This window comes from Gallinula chloropus, assembly GCF_964237585.1.
Source record: "Gallinula chloropus genome assembly, chromosome: 2".
NCBI classification, from domain to species: domain Eukaryota; kingdom Metazoa; phylum Chordata; class Aves; order Gruiformes; family Rallidae; genus Gallinula; species Gallinula chloropus.
Window position 1 is genome coordinate 76,256,056 of NC_140086.1, and position 20,164 is coordinate 76,276,219.

The following is a 20,164-nucleotide window of genomic DNA, read 5'->3' on the forward strand; positions in this document are numbered from 1 at the left end:
CATATGAGTTGGAGCTTAAATGTATGGATCCAATTAAGTTATGATCTTCCTATTTCTTAGCAATATATAAACATGTAGACATCTGAATTAATTTTATAACTCTTTACCCATATGACATGTGTGAAAATGTTCTAGTTGGTTGACTTAAGTAACCCACCTGTGATTCACAAGAGACTTTTGGAAAGATTAACATCTATCTTATGTGGAGGGCTCTTCTGAGATTTGGATTGGTATGAACAGATACTTCAACTCTGTCTAGAGCCACTGGAAAGGTCACAGGTTTAGATGTGGTCTGGACAGCGAGGGTGGCTCTTATTCTTTGTGTAATAATCTAGTGGGTACAGCACTCACCAAGCATGTGGAAGCTATTGAACTTACGTTCTCCACAGCCTGAACAGCACTGAGTCCATACTCCCAAAAGCTGTACAAGCCACCAGCCTGTAGAGTATCCTGAGGTGTTATTTTTTTCTCCTTTCTCTCACAGCAGAAGCATTTTCAAGCAAGCATTCAAGACTGATAGGGCCTGGCAGAAGCCAGATATGAGAAGGTCTCTAACATAGATACTGGGGTCTTTAGATAGAAGAGCACATTCCAGATCTCCAAAATATGTTTGTTTAACTGTGGCTACATTAAAAGCTGCGTGTAGAACAAAGCAGTCCGTATCTTTTATCATCAGATTAAACATTTCCACTACTTAAGCCCTTCCAAATAATTTCAAATGAGTATTAAAGAAAAGGGACTTTAGACATGGAGTTGAGAATTAATATTTACTGCAAATAGTTTCAAATATAGGTGGTGGTAAAGGTAATATAGAAAAAATGCTTGCATAAAAAGGATGGAGACTCTGCTAAAAAAAAATAAATGTTATCACTGTTGTTATTACTAATGCGATTGGTAAGTTAAAAGAAATCAAAGACACTATAATTAACACAGATTTTCTTCTCAACTACAGGAAAGTGAGAGATGCAACTGGAGTTGACATTAATATGCGTGTAGGAGTGCACTCTGGGAACGTGCTTTGTGGTGTTATCGGGCTGCAGAAGTGGCAGTATGATGTGTGGTCACACGATGTTACTCTGGCAAATCACATGGAAGCTGGAGGAGTTCCAGGGTAAGAGGCTTCTCTCTTAACCTTTTGACACATGGATTTTTATACCATGGAAAAATGCGTAGGTACCATGTCTTCAGCCATCAGCCTTCATAGAGAAGCTTGAACTAATTTTTTGTGCTGTCTTTAAAACAATACCCAAACCAACTAGGCACTCAGTATTTCCTGTGATTTAAAGAATATTTTTATGGATGGAAGCCTTTAGAAGTATGCCCATTACAACTTCTAAAAATGAGATTAGAAGGCCTGTAAGTGAAGTGAGCAGTATATAAAAATATATATCCAAAAGCTAGTGAAAAAGGTTGATCAGGTTCAAATTATGATTTTGATCGGTATTTGTGATTCTGTCATTCTTTTAAAATATAATTTCAGCCGCGTTCACATCACCTCAGTCACCTTGGCACATTTGAATGGAGCTTACAAAGTGGAAGATGGGGATGGAGATGTGAGGGACCCATATCTGAAAGAGCATAATGTTAAGACTTACTTTGTAATCAATCCTAAGGTTAGTAGTACTTTTATTTTGTGGCCAGTCATAGTTATTTTTTAGGAGGACCACTAATCTCTTTATTGAATAATTCACTACCATAAGCTATTGATCAGCACTATTAGTGATGACTACAAATACACAATGTTTGCATTGCAAATCTTTCCCGCTCTTCAGAAATAAGTCTCTGATATTTCCCAGCAATATCATTACGAATTGCAGGTTCTTAGCATCTCTCCATTTTTAAGTTCCTAAGCATACAGATACGTGGTACCAGATGATGCATTACTGCTGCAAAAGGTAATGAGCAACACCAAGGCTGATATCACCTCTTATTCTCTGTCAACCAGGGAGAAAAGCGAAGCCCTCAGCACCACATTAGACCTCGTCATACTCTTGATGGAGCCAAAATGAGAGCTTCTGTCCGCATGACCCGGTACCTGGAGTCCTGGGGAGCAGCCAAGCCATTTGCACACTTGCACCACAGGGACAGCATGACTACTGAAAACGGCAAGATTAGCACCACAGTAGGGGCCTACTTATGTCATTTCATACAATTTAGCAATATTTGAAAGGAAAAAGGTGCTCACTGCTAAATACCTGGTTGTTTCTGAAAGAAGATCATACAAGTGTTTTAAAGGGCATGCATTTGGGGAAGTTGCTGAGAGCTTTTCCACTGATGTTTGAGCTTTGGATTAGACTCTAAGGAGCAATGTCTTGCTATAAGTGCACCTCTGAATTTTAAGGAGTCCAGCATGCCTACTAAAACACGCAATTTGACCCTCTGAGCTTGAGCCCTAATCACAGCATGTAGGATGACTGCTGTTCAGCTTGTGGAAAGAGATTTTGAACATAAAGCCAGAGTGCAACACCTTTGGGAAGGAAAGCTTCTGATACAGAGACATTCCCTAAGATTTATTGGCTACTTAGCCACAGTCTTCATTTGGAATTTAGCCAAACCTGGAGCAAAGGCTGTGAAGTTAGAATATCCCTGTGGTACTTGGAGCGGACTTCATTAGAACAATTCTCTGGGAGCCAAATCCATAATCCTGGTAGCATCTGCCTTTTGAGGGTGCTCTAACCAGGGCTGTGGCTGATGGCCCGAGTTTCACAATGTAGAAAAGATTTTTTTAATTCTTCCAAAACTTTTACTGTCAGTCCACAGCTTGTACATTGCATTATCCTCTGTTTCTGGAAGTGCAGAGGTAAATTCTAATAGTTTTCAACATTGGCATTCAGTTTTGTTCCTGTTACATATGAGAACACAGGATTGAGCCACCTAACACATCTTGTTCAATAAATACAGAGCATCAGAATGTGGACTGTGATGTGTTCATTACAGAAAGTACCTAGCTATCACTATTAATCACAAAATAAATGTGGCTGTAATGGCTACTGTTGCTTATCAATAAAAAATAATGACCACTGCCTGTGTTTGGCTGCAAAGCTCTGCTTTTTTTTTTTTTTTTTTGAAAAACACTTATGACTGGTTTTTTCTGAAGCTGGCAGGAATTTGGGCTACATTAAAACAGTGGCGACTTTGAAGCATTGACTTTCTAGTAAAGCAAAACACTTTTGGATTCATCTTCTTGTTTTAGTTATTTAGTGTTCATAATGATAGACCAATTTGTTTCCAGGTTACTCCATCTTCATTCTTGGCTGGATTTTTCTTTTAGAGAGTTCTAATTCAATGCTAGAGATATTTGCATTGGAAACTTTTCTCCTTACTTGACTCTGTTTTTAACTGTTTTTAAAACAACCTAATGTTTTTGAAGTCAATTAGAGTTCATAAGTATTTTCTTTTGGTTTTTAGGATGTTCCTATGGGGCAATATCATTTTCAGCGTTGCAGAGAGAGGTAAATTAATCTTTTAAAATATTTTATTCATATAAAGTCCAAATAAATACAGGTATATTCACGTGCATTCATAGATCTATAAGGCATATTTTCAAGTGTTGAGGGCCATTTCTCACCCAAACTATTTTTTCAGCTGATAACCTGTTACACAGAGAAGGGCCACAGAAACAGATTTGGCAGGCATGTTATTTATGAATTGCAAACACAGTTCATGCTAACAAATAGCATTATTCTGAGTTAGTGTAAGCATGCTGATGGGCTACTATTTTTTTTTCTAACAACTCAATTACTCTAGCAGTGGGGGAAAAATTATGTGCAGGAAGGTTAAGGGGAGTCATAGAGGGGTAAGAAAAGGGAAGATGGAAAGTGCTCCTTATTTGTGTCACAACAGCTAATAGTATGTACTAAAGGAGACATTTTATGTATCTTCTTAATTGCTTTGTTTTTGCATTGTGTTTTATTTCTAAGTCTGTAGTATGTTTGCAGTGGTAAACGTTCAAAAGGTGTTTTGTGGTCTTCCTGTAGTGCTCCTGCTACACAAAATGTTTGCAAAAATACAATAGCTTTAGGTTTTCATTCTCCTGCTTGGTACTTCAATGACTAGGGCAAGAGGGTGAGGAATAGAAACAGGGTTGAATTGATGTCCTCTTTAAAAACATCCATAATTTCTAGATCAAGAAAAGAATGACACCTGTTTAAAAAACAAGCTTAGCACTGTCAGAAACCTGTAACAGTTAATTTTTATTTTGATGTGATAACACTTCAGATAATGTCCTTCTTGCAATATTCTAAGTAATAGCATAAATACATAAATTATTTTGAATAATTTTTTAAAAAGTATTTTTATTGTCTTTGGCTGTGCAAACAAGTCATTCTGCATGTTCCTTGCCCATCTCTCTGCTTGATAAATCAACTAATCACAGGTTACTGGAGAGCTATACAGTTACCTAAAATATTGCTGAATTCCAGATGGTGAAAAATTTTTGACTGAATGTATGTCATATTAATAAAAAACAATATGGTTTTAAAGCTGAGCACTTACATTTGGACAGTATGTGAAATGGACTGCTATCAGTCTGATGGTAAAAATAAAGATCATTGCACCGTGGTATTGACAAATAATGCAATTCTTTAAGATTTTGAGATTTTCTTGCTTTTGTGTTTCTAAATTCCACTCCAAAGTAGACCCAGAAGGTATACATGTTACCATGTTTCTTGATACCATTTTATGGAAGGAGTTTCTAGAAACCATTACTGGAGTTTAATGTCCATAGTGAGGTGTATAACTGAGATTCTAGATAAGCCAGTTAGTCATCCCTACAGGAGAGAGCTGAAGTGATAATCAGCATTTTATCAGAGTATAAAAATGTGGGGTTTGAAGCCTGACTGTAGGTTTCTGTTTGTGGCAGGCTTAGCTCTTACCTAGTTACACGGTGGTCTTATGTTGTTAGAGATCTGCCAAGAGGATTAAATGTGAATAGACTATTTCTCCTTATCTGTCTAGTTATTTCTCCTAGTTAGATTGCTACATATGTGAAAAATAAGTTGTAAACACTTTTTAACCTAAATTCTATAGCATTGAATAGGCATGAAATCAGTTGCTTATTTCAAAATTGCCGTTAAGGGCACTAATGTCATTTCTGTATCAGTTTGAGTACTGGAATAGCTTATCAGTTTGGGGGAAATAGCACAAAAGCTTGATGATGAAGAAAGTCTCTTACCTTTGACAGGATTCAATATGTAGGTTATGAAAATTTTGGTAAGCAGAGTCAAATTTCTGATTCACCTGTTGATTTCTTACAATACACTGTTTTTAAGTCAACATTGGATTTAAGTTTTCAAGAGGGAGACAGATAATCTGGCAATATTTGTTATATTCCATTTTGAAGGAGAGTGCAGCTGCTGGACGTACTCATGATGTTTGCAGTAACATGCATTACCAAAGAAAAACCCATTCTGATGATCCTCTCTTGGGTTCATGCTGAGTCCAGTAAAAATAAAAGATCTTTTTTTCCATTACAGTTGTGTTATAAGTTATAAATAGTGAACCATGAACTGTGTTTGAAACTAATTTCAGACTTGGTGCTCAGTTTTCTTATTAAAAATAAGAAAGTATTTCCAAGGAGAGAAGATTTAGAAGGCTTTGCGTAGGGAATACTTATTATGACTCAGTCCAATAGCACATTATTGTTCATCATACAGTTCTGCCCAAGATTTTTTAAAATAACTACAGGAAACAGGAATGTTTGATGAAGTTGAGCATATTCCCATTCTCATTCTTTTTCACGAATTTGTAACACTGTGGAAGGCTTTCCTTCAACCAGAATTTCTTGAAATCTCTGGATTTTGTTTTGGGTTTTTTAATAAAGATTTTTCTTGTGGTTTTTTTTTTAAGTGCACCCTAATACCTAAACTCTAGCTTTGTTTGTGTGTTTGTGAGACTGCAGCTTATGCTGTTTTGTTAAGAGCATACTATGAGGCCCAGTGTACCTGAAGCCTTTACCTGCTGTTGCAGTGTGAATGTTACAGAATTATTATCCTCACAAGTTTATGCCAGCCATCGCCCCATTGTTTAAGTTAATGGTTATTAACAATGTAATAATTTCCCGAAGTAACTTCCTGCATTTTTCATTTCAGAACAAAATCACAAAAAAGACGGTTTGAAGAGGAGCTGAATGAGCGGATGATCCAGGCCATTGATGGAATCAATGCTCAAAAGTATGCTTTTACTCTCTGTTGTCTCCTTTCCTCAGCTTTGACATAAACCTGCACAAGAGGGTAGTGTTTACTATTTCTCATTCCCACATGCATGCAGAAATGTGAAAACAGTAAAGGTGTCACTAATACTGGCATAGGAAACTCCACATATTGTGAAGATAGGCTGTACATTTTCTACTATGTGAGATAAGACAGTGCCTGTGACTCATGGAGTGAAAGAGGTTTGTCTCTTCTTGATCTTGATGGCAAAGGTATTTTTGCTCTGTAGCTGTTCATATCTGTTCACTCATAGCCATAACTCTACAGAATTATCTCATCTGAGAGCAGAGAAGTAAGACAAGAAACAGCTGGCTTGGTAATCGGAATGATATGAAAATTGATGCTTCACAATTGTCACAGAAATATCTCCTCAGAATTAGAAACTTTCCCTAAGATCATAGTTTAATTTCTCTTTGTTTCAACTAGCTGGTTGATTTCGTAGGGAAGGCTAAGCCTGATAGCACATTGAATTTGCTGGGGGAGGCAACGTGGCATGTATTTCTTCTGTGTACTAGAAAGAGCTGGAGGTGGTATTGATGTTCTTCATTTGCTGGTGAATAGATAAGACTGAGAGAAAAATCAATACCAGTTCAAAATAAGTGTTCTGATTTCTTATAATTGTCTGATGAAATAGAGGAATTGCACTTCAAAAATGTGGACAATAAATGTGATGAGTTACATGTTTTCCCCCCTCCTTCTGTTACTCAGAATCTTAATCAGCTGAGTATTACACCTAATCATTAAATGCTCATGTGTCACATTTGTTTTTCTGCATGGTTTTAAGAAAATATTTTTCAGAGTTTTATTTTTTTTAAATAGAAAAGACTGTTGGTAGTTAAGAGGCCATACAAAGGATGCAGTGAAAGGGGGTGGCAGGGAGGGGTGCTATGTGATAAAACCTTTTGATTATAATAGACTTATAATAGGTTTTAGGTGTCTTCGGGTATGCTGTATGTTGTTTTATCTCAGAGAATTCCTGTCTTATCTAATTAGTGCATGGCATTTGGAGAAACCTGGGGATGAAATAAGTTTGTGTGCTAAAAAAGGTTTCTGAAGAAGTTTCAGTGCACTTTGTGAATTACATGGGGAATTGCAGAAAGATACAGAATGACCTTATATATCAGAGAGGCTGAATGCCACCTTCCAAATCCTCATCCCTGCATTGATTTGTTGAATGGATCACTTAAATGGTATTGTTCGATTGGGTACCTGAGAATACGTTTTCAAAAGTGCTGATTCCCCAAATGGCAAGTTAATTCAGTGATGCTTTAACTATGTGAATGCTCAGAACTTGGAAAATTTAGATAAAACATTTCCTACACTTAGGAATCAAAACTAATAAGGTTTTTGTTTTCTTTATAATTGTGCTATTTTATGTACCTCAATTTTTCAGCTGTAAAATGAAAATAACACTATCAGCTAATCGAAGGGAGTAGTTGTGAAGCTAAATCTTTTGCTTTTGCGAAAAAAAGAAGCAACCTTTTAAGAAAATCTCTAAGAAAACTGGTATTTCTAAATGTTTTAAAATGTAAAGTTTGGATTGTATACAGAATAGGTCTGTGACTGAATGAAGAATATTTTAAAAACCCACATTATTGCACATAAAATATAGTATTAAAATTGCCTTACTTTTAACCTTTTTAATTAGAAAATTGCATTAAATAATTCAAAAGCATACATTTATTGTTTCTTCCACCCTGAGCTATCAGTACATTCTTTTTTTGTCCACATCACAGTTCTGTGTCGTGTTGCATGCAGTGGAAAGAGTAACTGTGTGCAAGCAAATGGTCATATAACATGTGTGTCTTTGCACATTACATGCCCAGGTGTTTGACAACCAGTAAGTGGAAGATATGGTAATGTAGACTCTGGATCTTCTTAGGTGAAGACAAAGCTGCACTCCAAATCAACACAGTGTAAAATAGTGTGATACTTACTGAAATGGTACCTCAGGTTTTTAAAGCAGTATAGTATTTTCTCTGCCCCTCCCTCACTCAAAGCTGTGCTGCTGGTTCACAGGCTAGCTTAGCTGCCCTTCCACAAAACTGCCACCTGCCACATGCCACACGCTATCAGTAACCTGGGACCTCTGGGCCCATTCAGTATCTTTTTCTGGAATGCAAATGAAACTGTGGCTTCTAAAAAGCAGTCAGGTGGCCTTGTAGCATGGTTTAGAGTTCTAGATTTAGTTGGCAATGCTCCTTGCCAAATTGCATGAGGAAAGTTAGGACCAGTTTTTTCATCATTATTCTGTCAGACCACTACATTAAAAGATACATAATTACAGATTTAGAAGAGTGAGAAAGGAGTTCCTCTTCCCTTGAGTGCCTAGGCCAGCGTGGTGCAACATCACGCTTTCTCCACATGCCTTTTTCCCATACCTTGAACTAAAGTTATTTGTTCTTTTATAAGGAGGATTATATGTTAGAGAGACACATTCTCTTTCCTCTCTTTTTCTTCTTTAAGTCACGGTGGCTACAATGTTCTGTGCATAGTATCTTGCTGTGCATTGTCAGTTGTTGGCAGGCCCTGTCAAACTACAGGCCTCTGTTGACACAGGCAGAATTCAGACAGCTGTCTGTGTTCCTTGAATTGCTAAAGAATTTAAACAGAAATTCTGTACCTCGTTTCCCAGGAAGTATATTCCCACATACCTGCAAAGAGTTTGGTAAATTTCAGGCAGAATTTTTCAGCCCTTATCTGTTTGTCAGAGGTGTATGACTTTGCGCTCCCTCTTCTGTACTTACTCTCCACTTCCATTTGTCTGTGTGATACCGTTTCCCTCATCTCAGACCTCTCAGCACCTGCTACCTAAAACCAAAGAGGTTTTTGAGCTTTAAAGAACTAAAAGCTCCTGAAAACGTAAGCTTGTAATGTGGAGTACGAAGCAGCACTTGCTCTAAATGGTACTACTGACTTCACATGCAATCAAGTGTGTACTGACCAAATTGGGCCTCTGGGAGTAGATCTGCAGATAGAACTTTTTGGCAGTGTGGTAAGAGTAATTATATCAATCCACCTGTCAGATTCCATAAGGAAAAAAAGGAAATTAGTTAACAACTTGGGGAAGACTGCTACTTTTTGTTCAATTTTTATAACTAAATGGAAAAAAGTCTTGCACTTTATTCTCAGAGTTTTCAAAAAAATTAAATGAATCCACAAACAATGTTTTCTCCAGTAGATTACAGCTGGACCCCAAAAAATACTAGACATACAACAGCTTATCGTAACTGTTTCTTTTCAGAATCCTAACTGTTACCAGATGTAGATATGAGCCATTGCAGATCACACAGGGAAATAAATTTTTGAATTAAGAATACGTAGAACTCATTATCTTTTCATCCCCTTTTTATAATGAAACTGATTGCACAGGAAGAGGAGCAGTCTCCCAAGCAAGAAGAAAATATTTTACGTTTCATAAATTGAAGCTAATAGCTTACACTCTACTTTGTCCACTCCTGTTTTTCCAGGACCTTAATTTAGGATATATTCCACTGTGGTTCATTGGTGCTACTTATTTGCATTAAAGCCTGTCAGTTGAGACATTCCCTTTTATTTAGAAGGCATTAGCTACACTACTAGCTCAGAGCTTAATTTAAAGTTATTGCTGGAAAGGTTACAGAAAAAACCCAAAAAATCTCAAGGCCTGTAATTATTGTTCAATCTCAAATACTGCATGTTTACAGAAGTAGTCTGCTTAAATATTTTTTTCGAGTTTGTCTAGTCCCCTTGAGGTGCAAGCAACCTAACCCTTTTAAAATTTAAATATTCTGTTGCTTTTCAAGTATCCATTAAAATAATTTTAGACTTTCATATTAGAACATTTCATTTTGTAAAAGTTGTGTCAAGTGTTTGTCAAGATTCACTTATTGTAAAATAGATTTGCAATTTCAATGCAAGTACTTACTCTATTTTGTATTTCTTATCTTGAAGCAGGGAAGCCATTTGTTAATCAGTAAAAAGATCAAAATCTACCTCTAGAGTACAGGGTCATGGTCAAGAGACTAATACAACTCAAAACCAAAATCACTCCACTTCTTTTCATAATGGTTTTTACATTATCATTCAGAATAGGAGTTCGTAAAGCGTGCTGCTCTTGCATAGTTTTAACAGTGCACTTCTTAAAGATACCTTTGTGAAGGACCAGTTTTATCTCAGGTTGTGCACTAGAAATACTACAGTATTTTAGACGTGAATGGAATATCAGTCCAGAATTACATCCTATAAATCTCTTTCTTGAATATTCTTAGGAATGATCCACAGAAAAAAATGGTTTGTCTGAGCTTTTGTTCCACATGTACGTTAGCAACAGACGTCAAAAGGAAGAGGGGACTTGTAGTTTCTGCTTTTACTGTCAGTGCAATTCACCACATACATCACAATACACAAGGACTTACTTTCTTCAAAAAGATTTTCTTACTTTACTGCATTTCAGTAATATAAAAAGATAGGACTATTTAATGTCAATTACAATTTTTCTTTTCTCTTCTAGGCAATGGCTCAAATCTGAAGACATTCAAAGAATATCACTTCTTTTCTATAATAAGACCCTGGAAAAAGAAGTAAGTTACTTTCACTGCAAATTCACAGCTGATTCTTTCTTTGGCTCATCCTAAGTGAGGCTTATATTCCTTGCCTTTGTTACACAGAGCCATGGCCACAGCACTTCTGAAGGGAGAAGTGCTCAATCCTTGTAATAGTATTTTAGCTCATTTATGGAAGAAATTTTATGAATGTGAAGGCTGAGACAGTTTTCCTGTTTGTAGAGCTCTACAGTTCATTTGAGTTTCTTGACATTTTCAGTCTTGCAGAAGTGGGAGGAGGTTTGATAATCCAAATTTAATGTAACTGGACCAAATCATTCCTAAATTCCATCACCTATATCCTCAAAAGGCATTTATCAAACTCAGCTGGTTTTGTTCTTTTTTCTTTTGCCATGTCTCAAAGATCCTACCTGTAGTAATGACAGTCTAATGATATCAGTTGGTCATTAGTTTTCTCCATATGCGTTTGATGCTCACAGTCATTCAGTGGAAAAAATACTATACATCTTTCTTAAGAAAAACACCTGTCTGACTAATATGTGTGCTAAAACATATTTGAGACATGTATGTACAGATAGAGTAAATGATACTGTTTCTGGTCCTTGGACTAATGATCAGAATGAAAGATTCCTCCCTTTTAGGTGACTTGTTGTGACCGCTAGCCTAGAAAGTCAGGCCTTTTCTTTGTTTTATGGCCTCGTAGAGCTTGAGTACATACTGACACAGCTTCAGCAAGAAGATTGGAAAGTTGTTTTCTCGTAAGCATAGGACAGCTAATAGCTGAACAGTTATCCTGTCCTTCAGGGAAGTAAAATGTGCATTTGACCAGAACTGGCTGTATGATCAAACCTGCTGAGAATGGGGTAGAGGAATTTTTACCATGCTGTAATCACACTGTGCAGCGTAAGTGCAAGTATGCTGTGGATCTCATGTGGTGGTCAAATACATATTTAATTATTTTTGTAGATATCTTTCAGTTCAAAGGATCTGAAATAGTTTTCAGATTCTTTCACACCTGAGCAGAATGCTGTTCTTACAGCCAGTGGCCAAAGACGTGTTGTATCCCCTCAGCAACACATTAGGCTGAAAAACAGTTTCAAGGCTTGTTAACCCATCATATGTGCCCTTTGGATAATCAGGGAGTCAGGACTTGGGAGAAAATCAGGGGGCTAAGTTATTTGGCTGTGTAGATGCTCCCTGTTAGGAGTCTAATCTCTTTTCAACTTTAGAAAGTTATGGATCTGCAAAAGCCTAATTATTCTTTTCAGATCCAGATTTTTAACATCTTTCTCCACTGCCTTTTAATGACTCACCCACCAGTCCAGTCTTGCCTTTACTGAACTCGGTAAGAAGTGTGCTTTTGATTTAAACAGGAGCTTTTTGCACCCTGTAGAACCTGAAAGTACAGCTAGGCAATAAAACAAAATAATTATTTAACCTAAGGAGTGAGCCACCTGACTTCACTGGAGAACTGTGAAGCATTGAAGTGAATTTACAAATGGGTTGGAATTTTTTGACACTAACAGAAGCTCAAGGTCCCAAATTGTTGGGCATCATTAAGAAACAGCAAACACATTCAACAGGTGGAAGAACAAAACTTGCTGCAAACATACCCATCAAGCAAAGTCATATTTGTGCCTTGAAATGTATGCTTGCAGTTAGAAAGCATGGCTCATGTACCTTCAATTTTATGAAGTTTTCATTTTGAGCACTTTGTGCAAAAATCTTTGGAATATTTTCTTTTAATAAGAAAGTCTTAAACTTTTACCCTTTGAACAAAACCTGCTATTATAGTGAGTAACTTTAATAGGCCCAATACTTAGGTCATTTCCTTTTGACTACTTAATTGGTTTCAATCTAGACATGTCTATCTCAAATAGCAGAGCAACTCCAATAAATATTTCATTGCTTAATTCTTATGTCTCTAGACAAGCTAATTACAGATTCATAAATAGGGTTTTTTTTTTCATGACAGAACAGATCAAATTCACTCTCTCCTAAGAATATAAAGTGTTTAGTAGTATCAGTGGACATATGAGGCCTTTTAACACAGACATAAAATATTTTAATTGACGTAACAATATAGTCCCATTAAATATCAGTATTGTAGCTATGCTGCTGGAAATAGAACATTTATACACAGTTTACATTTGTTTGCTGCCTTGTATGCTCAGAAGTTAGCTGTCTAAATGACTTGTTACTTTCCTTCTAGCTGTTTCAGCCCATTTGGTATTTATTAATAATTGAAAATCAGTTTGGAGAATTAATGACTAAGAAATTTCTCATCAGCTAAGAGTGGTTGGCCATTCCTAATAATAGTTTAAAAATGCTTCCGCTTTTTTTTTTTAAATTAAGCTGTTGAATTTGGAATAGTCTGTTCTGTGGAAGAAGAAGACAAAACGATAATTACTTAAGCTGTTCATTAAGAAGCGAGAGGATTCAATACTGCACCTGATAATCCCTAGCCCTATGTTAGTGGGTATGGAAGTTATTGAACAACAGGAAGTTTATTGTTGCTAAAGACTGCTTTTACATATCTGCATCTTTCAGCTGAAATTTCAGTTGGATAATATTTTATCTGCTTTGGAGACCGTGTTTTTAACACTTGCTGCTTTTCCTTCTAGTATCGAGCAACTACTCTGCCTGCATTCAAGTACTACGTGACTTGTGCCTGTCTGATATTCTTCTGCATTTTTGTTGTGCAGATTCTGGTATTGCCAAAGTAAGTAGTATTTAAAATGTATGTATTCCCATGTATATTTGCTCATTAATATAAATATATACATATATATATATATATATATGAGTAAGAAATGTTGGAATTGTTAGGTTACAAACTTCAATTCATGGAAAAGAAATGGAACAGAGAAGATGAGGATTTCAAACCATTTTCAGAGTTATGTTTGTTTCCAGTTTTAAATGCTGTCAGTAATGTGGTGCTAAACATTAGTATCAATTCTTCATTCATTTTAATTTTTCTCTTTGCATTTAAAAAGGTGTGGTGACGACAGAAAAGAACATGTGAAAAAAAAAGTAATACAAGCTATAAGTTTGTGCAACTAAAATTACGTGTAAACTAAGCATGACAACTGGGTGTTAAAGTGGCACAAAAGGGATTGCAGAATTGGAACTGTGATTAAATACATTTATTTAATATTACTGTGATAATACTGCTCTTTTCAGCATGCAGGCAGAGCATTATTATTCATAAAATGTCTCTAAAACTAATTTCAAAGTCTTGTAATAGATTGCCACAATAACAATTTTCATCAGAATTTATGTATTAAGATTTAACTTATATTTGTATAAATCAGCTTTTTCTATCTGTGCATATTCTAGAAAGGCAGACAAAATTGGAAGACAGTTCCAAAAAAGACTATTTTACTTGACTTCTTAAAACAGAATATTGTTGTTCATTGTTTACATAGTGGAAAGTTGATATTTGTTTTGTAGCAATTGTTTCCAAAGCCAGCAATGCATAGTCCCTTTGATACAGTATTTCTTCACTTGTAGTCTTCTGTGCAGCACTTTGAGCAGTAGCATTTATAACCTCAGCTGGCTGATGGGTCTTGTGCTGTAGTACTTACTCACATTCTAATTCAAAGCCAGAAGGAGCTGTTATGCCATTATAAATTGACTTTCTATACTTCAGACTTGTTTTATAACATGTATCAAGTTTTATGGACTTCTATTCAGATGCTGCAGCATTTTCTTTGCAGAGGTTTTCATAACTAGTTTCTAACATGGAAACACAAAAACAAAAAGACGCTCTTCCAGAATTTCTGGTATCCCACATATTCAGTCTAACTTTAGTCATGGCTATGACAAAGTATGAAATTAAGACTCATTACTAATTCTATTTGTCATTTTCGACAATAAGTATTCTTACTCCACGGAGAAGGATCTTGGAGTCCTGGTGGGCAATAAGTTGACCATGAGGGATCACTGTCCCCTTGTGGCCAAGGGTGCGTAAAAAGCCTGTCCAGCAGGTGGAGGGAGTTATCCCCCTGCTGTACTCTGCTCTGGTGAGGCCTTATCTGGAGTCCTGTGTCCAGTTCTGGGCTCTACAATTCAAGAGAGAGGGACCTGTGTCCTAGGGAACCTGCTTTGGCAATGGGGTTGGACTCAATGATCTTTGGAGGTCCCTTCCAACACCTACAATTCTGTGAATCTGTGTGAAATACAGGAAAGAGTCCAATGAAGGGCTACAAGCATGTTTAAGGGAATGGAGCATCTCTCTTATTATGAGGAAAGACTGAGGGACCTGGGTCTGTTCAGCCTGGAGAAGAGAAGGCTGAGAGGAGATCTGATCCATGTGTATAAATACCTGAAGGGTGGGTGCCAAGAAGACGGGGCCAGTCTTTTTTCACTGGTGCCAAGTGATAGGACGAGGGGAATGGGTACAGACTGGAACACAGGAAGTTCCACCTCAACGTGAGGAAAAAAAGGCTGCCCAGAGAGGTTGTGGACTCTGCCTCTCTGGAGACACTCAAAACTGCCTGGAGTTGCTGTGTGACATGCCCTAGGTGAACCTGCTTGGCATGGCAGTTGGAAGGTTGGACTAGATATCTCTAGAGGTCCCTTCCAACCCTGGCGATTCTATGATTCTATATTTTACAAGCTCATACTGTATTTTGATTAGTACAGGAATTAATTCAGGGAAATTCATAGTTTGTGATATACCAAAACCCAAAGTTGGATCCAACTGTTTCCTGCCAGCAGTACGATTTATGAAACTGGTTTTATGTTTTGATTTCAGTCATGAAAACTAATCTAGATTTATCACCTATCATACATGCAGTAAAATGCTCGTTTTACTACATCCTTATTATGTCTCTTAAACCAATTGTTTATCTCATTAAAATATATCAGATACTTGAAATTAGTGAACTCTAGGGAGCTGTATTCAACTAAATAAAGTGTCCTCCAACTTGTAAAAGCATATGCTTATATTACATGATCTCTTTCTAACATCAGAGTACAAGGTACCAGATTTATCATTTTTATTACCAAAATGTAAATTATCTTTTGGTCCTTTTATGGGGCAGAATATTAAATTGTAAAAGCAAGACTCTAAAATGAGTGTAACCAATATAAATGGCATTCAGCTTCAAGGGGTCTGTGGATTAATTTAAGAGATGTGAAAATGGAAGACAGAAAGGCAAAGTATTATACAGGCATCTGTATCTTTGCTGGGAAACTGGGAGCATTGCAAATTTAAAAAAAAAGTTGAAAAATCACCAATGTATATAGTCATCACAAATGTAGCTTAAATTGAACATACTCCAGTGCTGCAAATGCTATTTCATTCCAGTAATAAATAAATAAATAAATAAATAAATAAACATGGCTTAGTCTAAAATTCTACCTAGCCTTTTTGTTTTCTGTCAGAAATTCTACAGGATTTTTAAACGGTGATCTAATGAAGACAGGGAGATAAACTACATCTGTCATTGGGTTTTATTGATTCACTCTTCCACTATTCTGGTTTTCCAGCAGTGTAATATTGATTTCTGTGCAGGCACAGCACCTGCTGCTTTAAAGTAGATTTGGCGATATCTGATGGTGAGTAACATCCAGGAAGTTGCAAGTAATACGTATTATCTCCAAGATCATGAGACATACATTTCAGGGCTGAAATAATTTAACGTTCTAATTTTCCTGGGGTCAATAGACTGAGGTGGTGTTTTCCTAGTAAACTTTACACAAAGTGGTAAATATAATCAAGTAAATAATATCTTGAGGTGACACGTATCATGAGGAGCAGGTCTCTACTGTGACGTGAAAATGACAGCAAATCTTAATCATTACATTTCCTTGGAACAGGCCTTCAGTGGGTCTCTAACATTCTTGGTTTACCAAGTGACAGAATTATCTCCAGTAATGCATGACAACTCTATGTTCTTTATTTAGGGAAACAGTCAACAAACATTTAATTGGGAGTGTTGGTTTTTTGAAATGCACCTGGCGAGTTGATATAAGTATATTGCTATTATCAGGAGTTACTTCCTGTGCTATTTGAGTAAGGGATTTGTTTGAGTCAACATCTAAAATTCTTCCAAAGTCCTTGCTCTCTGAGGCTGCTACGTTCAAGAAATTGTGTCCTTTTGTCCTGAGTCATGCCAAACTAGCAATCGTCTTGCTCTACCCATAGAAGGTAGTTAGGAGTCCCTAACATAGTACTTCCAGCAAGGCATAGCTGAATTTCTTCATAGAAAAAGGAGTACTTTAAACATTTGTCTGAAAACAGGTTTGTAACATATAAGACAGTATCAACAAAAGAAAACCACTATTGCTGGCTATTTTTCTGCTGTATCTGATTTTAAAAAAACCCAACAAACTCAAACTGAGTTATAATGCTCAAATGATTTTTCTTAACACTGAAACTGCCGTAGAGTTAGTCTACATAGCCACTGAATCCATCGATGGCTTAGTGAAAGCATTGGTTGAATTAAGAAATAGCTACTATTAGATACCAAAAAGTCTGAATTCAGTATTGCTTTGTAATTGCCATTTGTAATTGCTTCATTATGACTTTATCACCTCAAGAGAATTTGCAATCAAATAGTTTTTAACATGAATGTTAATTACCTGATAAGCTGAGGAAATCATTCTCTCTGTCCCATTAAGGGTGCGATAAGTCACATATTTTCCTAAAACTTACAAAAGTGTAGAAGGAATACATTATCTTCTCCATTTTTCAGTATCTTTATCTGCAGAAAAAAAAAAAAAAAATCAGTTGAAATGTTACCAGCAAGACATCAGTATGTATAAATACAATTTTTTTCCCAATCTCATACCACCTGATAAAAATGAATTGTTCAAAACAGATGTTTACTGATGAAAACAGAAAAATAAGAGGAGAGCCAAGGTCATAAATTATTTAGACTAAGAACTGTCTGAAGCCTGGAAAGTTCTCATTTTGTTTCCTCAGTTTTAAACTCTGTCCCTCTGTAGCTTATTGTCAGGTGTTGCCTTGTCTGGGTGCCTGGCTGGGGCACTGTAGCAGAGTGGACCTTTCAGAAATGAGGGCATTCCTTGAAGCATATAGGCAGGTAAAGAGCTATCTGGTTTATGGGATCCCCTGTGCTCTTTAGACAAAATGGTTTGCCTAAATCAGTCAGTGCAAAGCATTTGATGACTTCTGCAGTGAGTTTGATGACTCTACATAATAAAGGCAAGATTAGTTTACTGTAAAGACCTGTACGGCTTTCATACTGTTCCAGTCAAAAAAATTAATGCACGTTATGGATTTCCTATAGTTGTTGCCTCAAATGAAGTTTGTTTATGGTGACACTTAATTTTTAGCATCTTGCTTTCCATTATAGCATTTTCAGCCCACTTCTTTACTTCTAGGAGCAGCATGAAACTATTTTGACTTAGCCTAACTGAAACAGAAGTCCATCTGTTCCCAGGAAGGAAGGGGGTGTAGGGAGCAAAAAATCTTACTTCTTTGCTCTACATTCGCCACTCAAGTCTGGATTCTAGGATACCACTTTTCCTTTTCCTCAGTCCTTTTTTCTTTTTGTCTTGATAATCAGAATCTTGTTTGCCTTGCTGTGTAATTCTTTTTCTTGTGCCACCTCAATAACATCATTGATCATGTAAAACAGCTACAAAGACCTTTTGTTCTTGACTGTTACCAATGTGATTAAGTACTCTTTACATAAGCTCTCCTCATGCCATGTTAATTTTATTTCCCTTCCTCTCCAGTTTCTCTCACAAACATCTTTATTTCTTCTTCTACAAGGATATACTCCAAACTTGACTCATAAGGCTATTCATGTGTTGAATAATTTCTTAAGGTGTGCAGGCTCCTTTTTTGTATCTTTCTTACCAGAGAAAGATAACAGGAGTTTGAATGAAGGAATAGTTACTTGAATCTTACTGAGACGTGTATGATTGGAAGTGTTAACACATATAAAAAAAAATAAACCTGTTAATTATATTCCTTTTCGTTCATCTTGTCTGTTTTTTTACTAGATTTTTAATTTCTAAGAGTAGGGACTGTAGTTTTACATATTCTGATGTACAGGTTACTGTGTCGGCCTCGATGAGAAATTCTTGGAAAACATGTATTCATAAGCAATAATGATTTTTAAAATAGCTTCTAAAAGAAACATCATTTCAAGATTAATATATGTTATGAATTGCCAGTGGTTTGTTTTTCATCAGCTGTTCACATCAACCCAAAATCTGATTAATACTTTGCATGTAAGAGGTTCTCTGAATGATTGGCAGGGAAGCTCATAAATTACTCTCCAAAATGCTTTTAATGGATGCAGTATGGCATCAAATTGGTTTGTGAAGTTAATGCTTTTTTGTTCTTTCCTGAAAATAGCTTCTGTAACACTGTTGTTAAAACAGATCAAAATGTTTTCCAATATTTGTATGTAATCTAAGGAAATTGATCCACTGAGTTTTTCTCCTAAATTTTCAGTATTATAGTTTGTAAAATGTATGTATTTGAATTCCCATTGTGTTGCTAAAGAACAGAGATGTATGCTTTTATTAATAATGTATTTTCATAGTGAATCTTACATTTATGGAGGAGCTAACTTAAAGCATAACAGTTATTACGGCTTTGTGGAAAAAGCAAGGGATATAAAACTTAATTCTAAAATGTCATGCCAATATTTCTAGCACATAAGGCTTGATAAAATAAGATATCCACTGGTGCTCAAGTGAGTTGAGAAATACTTTTTAATTCTGTAAAAATGCCAAAACTGTGGTTAAACCTGAAAGCAGACGCTCAAGTGAGGGACTTCACAATGGCATCTAGTTGCATTGCTTAAACCGCTCAGTTGGTCCAGAGCTTCTGATACCCTCTTGGCATTCATTAAACATAATTAGGTCCCACTGCATCTTTCCCTGGGCAGCCATGCTAAGTAGCTTTCATATGGTGCCTGATGGAGCAATTATGCTCTACTGTGGTATTCACAGAGATTTCCACATCTGTGGAATGAATGCTCTCCTGGACTGTTTCTGCATCCCTGTTTTTGTTTACTGAGAATCCAGTGATGCTATTTTGGCTAGACTTTCCTATTTATAGCACACAAGAAAAGAATGAGCTAGAACACTGAGTAAGGATGGTTTCAGGAAGAGATTACTAAATTTTTTTTCTCATTTGAAGTGTGTTGCTGTTTTTTCTTTATGAGGTTTTGTTTTCTTTCCTATACTGTTCACTGAAAACTGGGCAGCATCATCCTATGCTATGGCTTTTTCCTACCCTCTGTGGAGGAAATGCTCACTAACAAGTTTTTTTTGTATATCAATTTGAGTCTTAAATTGTTATCAAATCAACAGCCAAAAAAAAAAAAAAGCAATAAGGATCTTTTTTAACACAGGCTTTCTAAAATAAAAACAAAACAAAACATTGCTGTTGTTAATGCCCTCTGTCGTTTAAATTAT

General features: G+C 36.3%; 1 protein-coding gene across 1 annotated transcript in view; it reads left to right on the plus strand.

Annotated features, from left to right (window-relative positions):
• ADCY2 (adenylate cyclase 2) overlaps positions 1-20,164 on the plus strand; it is a gene marked incomplete at both ends in the record, with an annotated part of 216,402 nt that overhangs the window by 142,342 nt on the left and 53,896 nt on the right. The window contains 7 exons of the mRNA XM_084279914.1: positions 953-1,111; positions 1,481-1,613; positions 1,946-2,122; positions 3,409-3,452; positions 6,090-6,170; positions 10,702-10,771; positions 13,378-13,475. Of these exons, the coding sequence (XP_084136040.1) occupies positions 953-1,111; positions 1,481-1,613; positions 1,946-2,122; positions 3,409-3,452; positions 6,090-6,170; positions 10,702-10,771; positions 13,378-13,475 (762 nt within the window). The remainder of the gene's footprint in view (positions 1-952; positions 1,112-1,480; positions 1,614-1,945; positions 2,123-3,408; positions 3,453-6,089; positions 6,171-10,701; positions 10,772-13,377; positions 13,476-20,164) is intronic.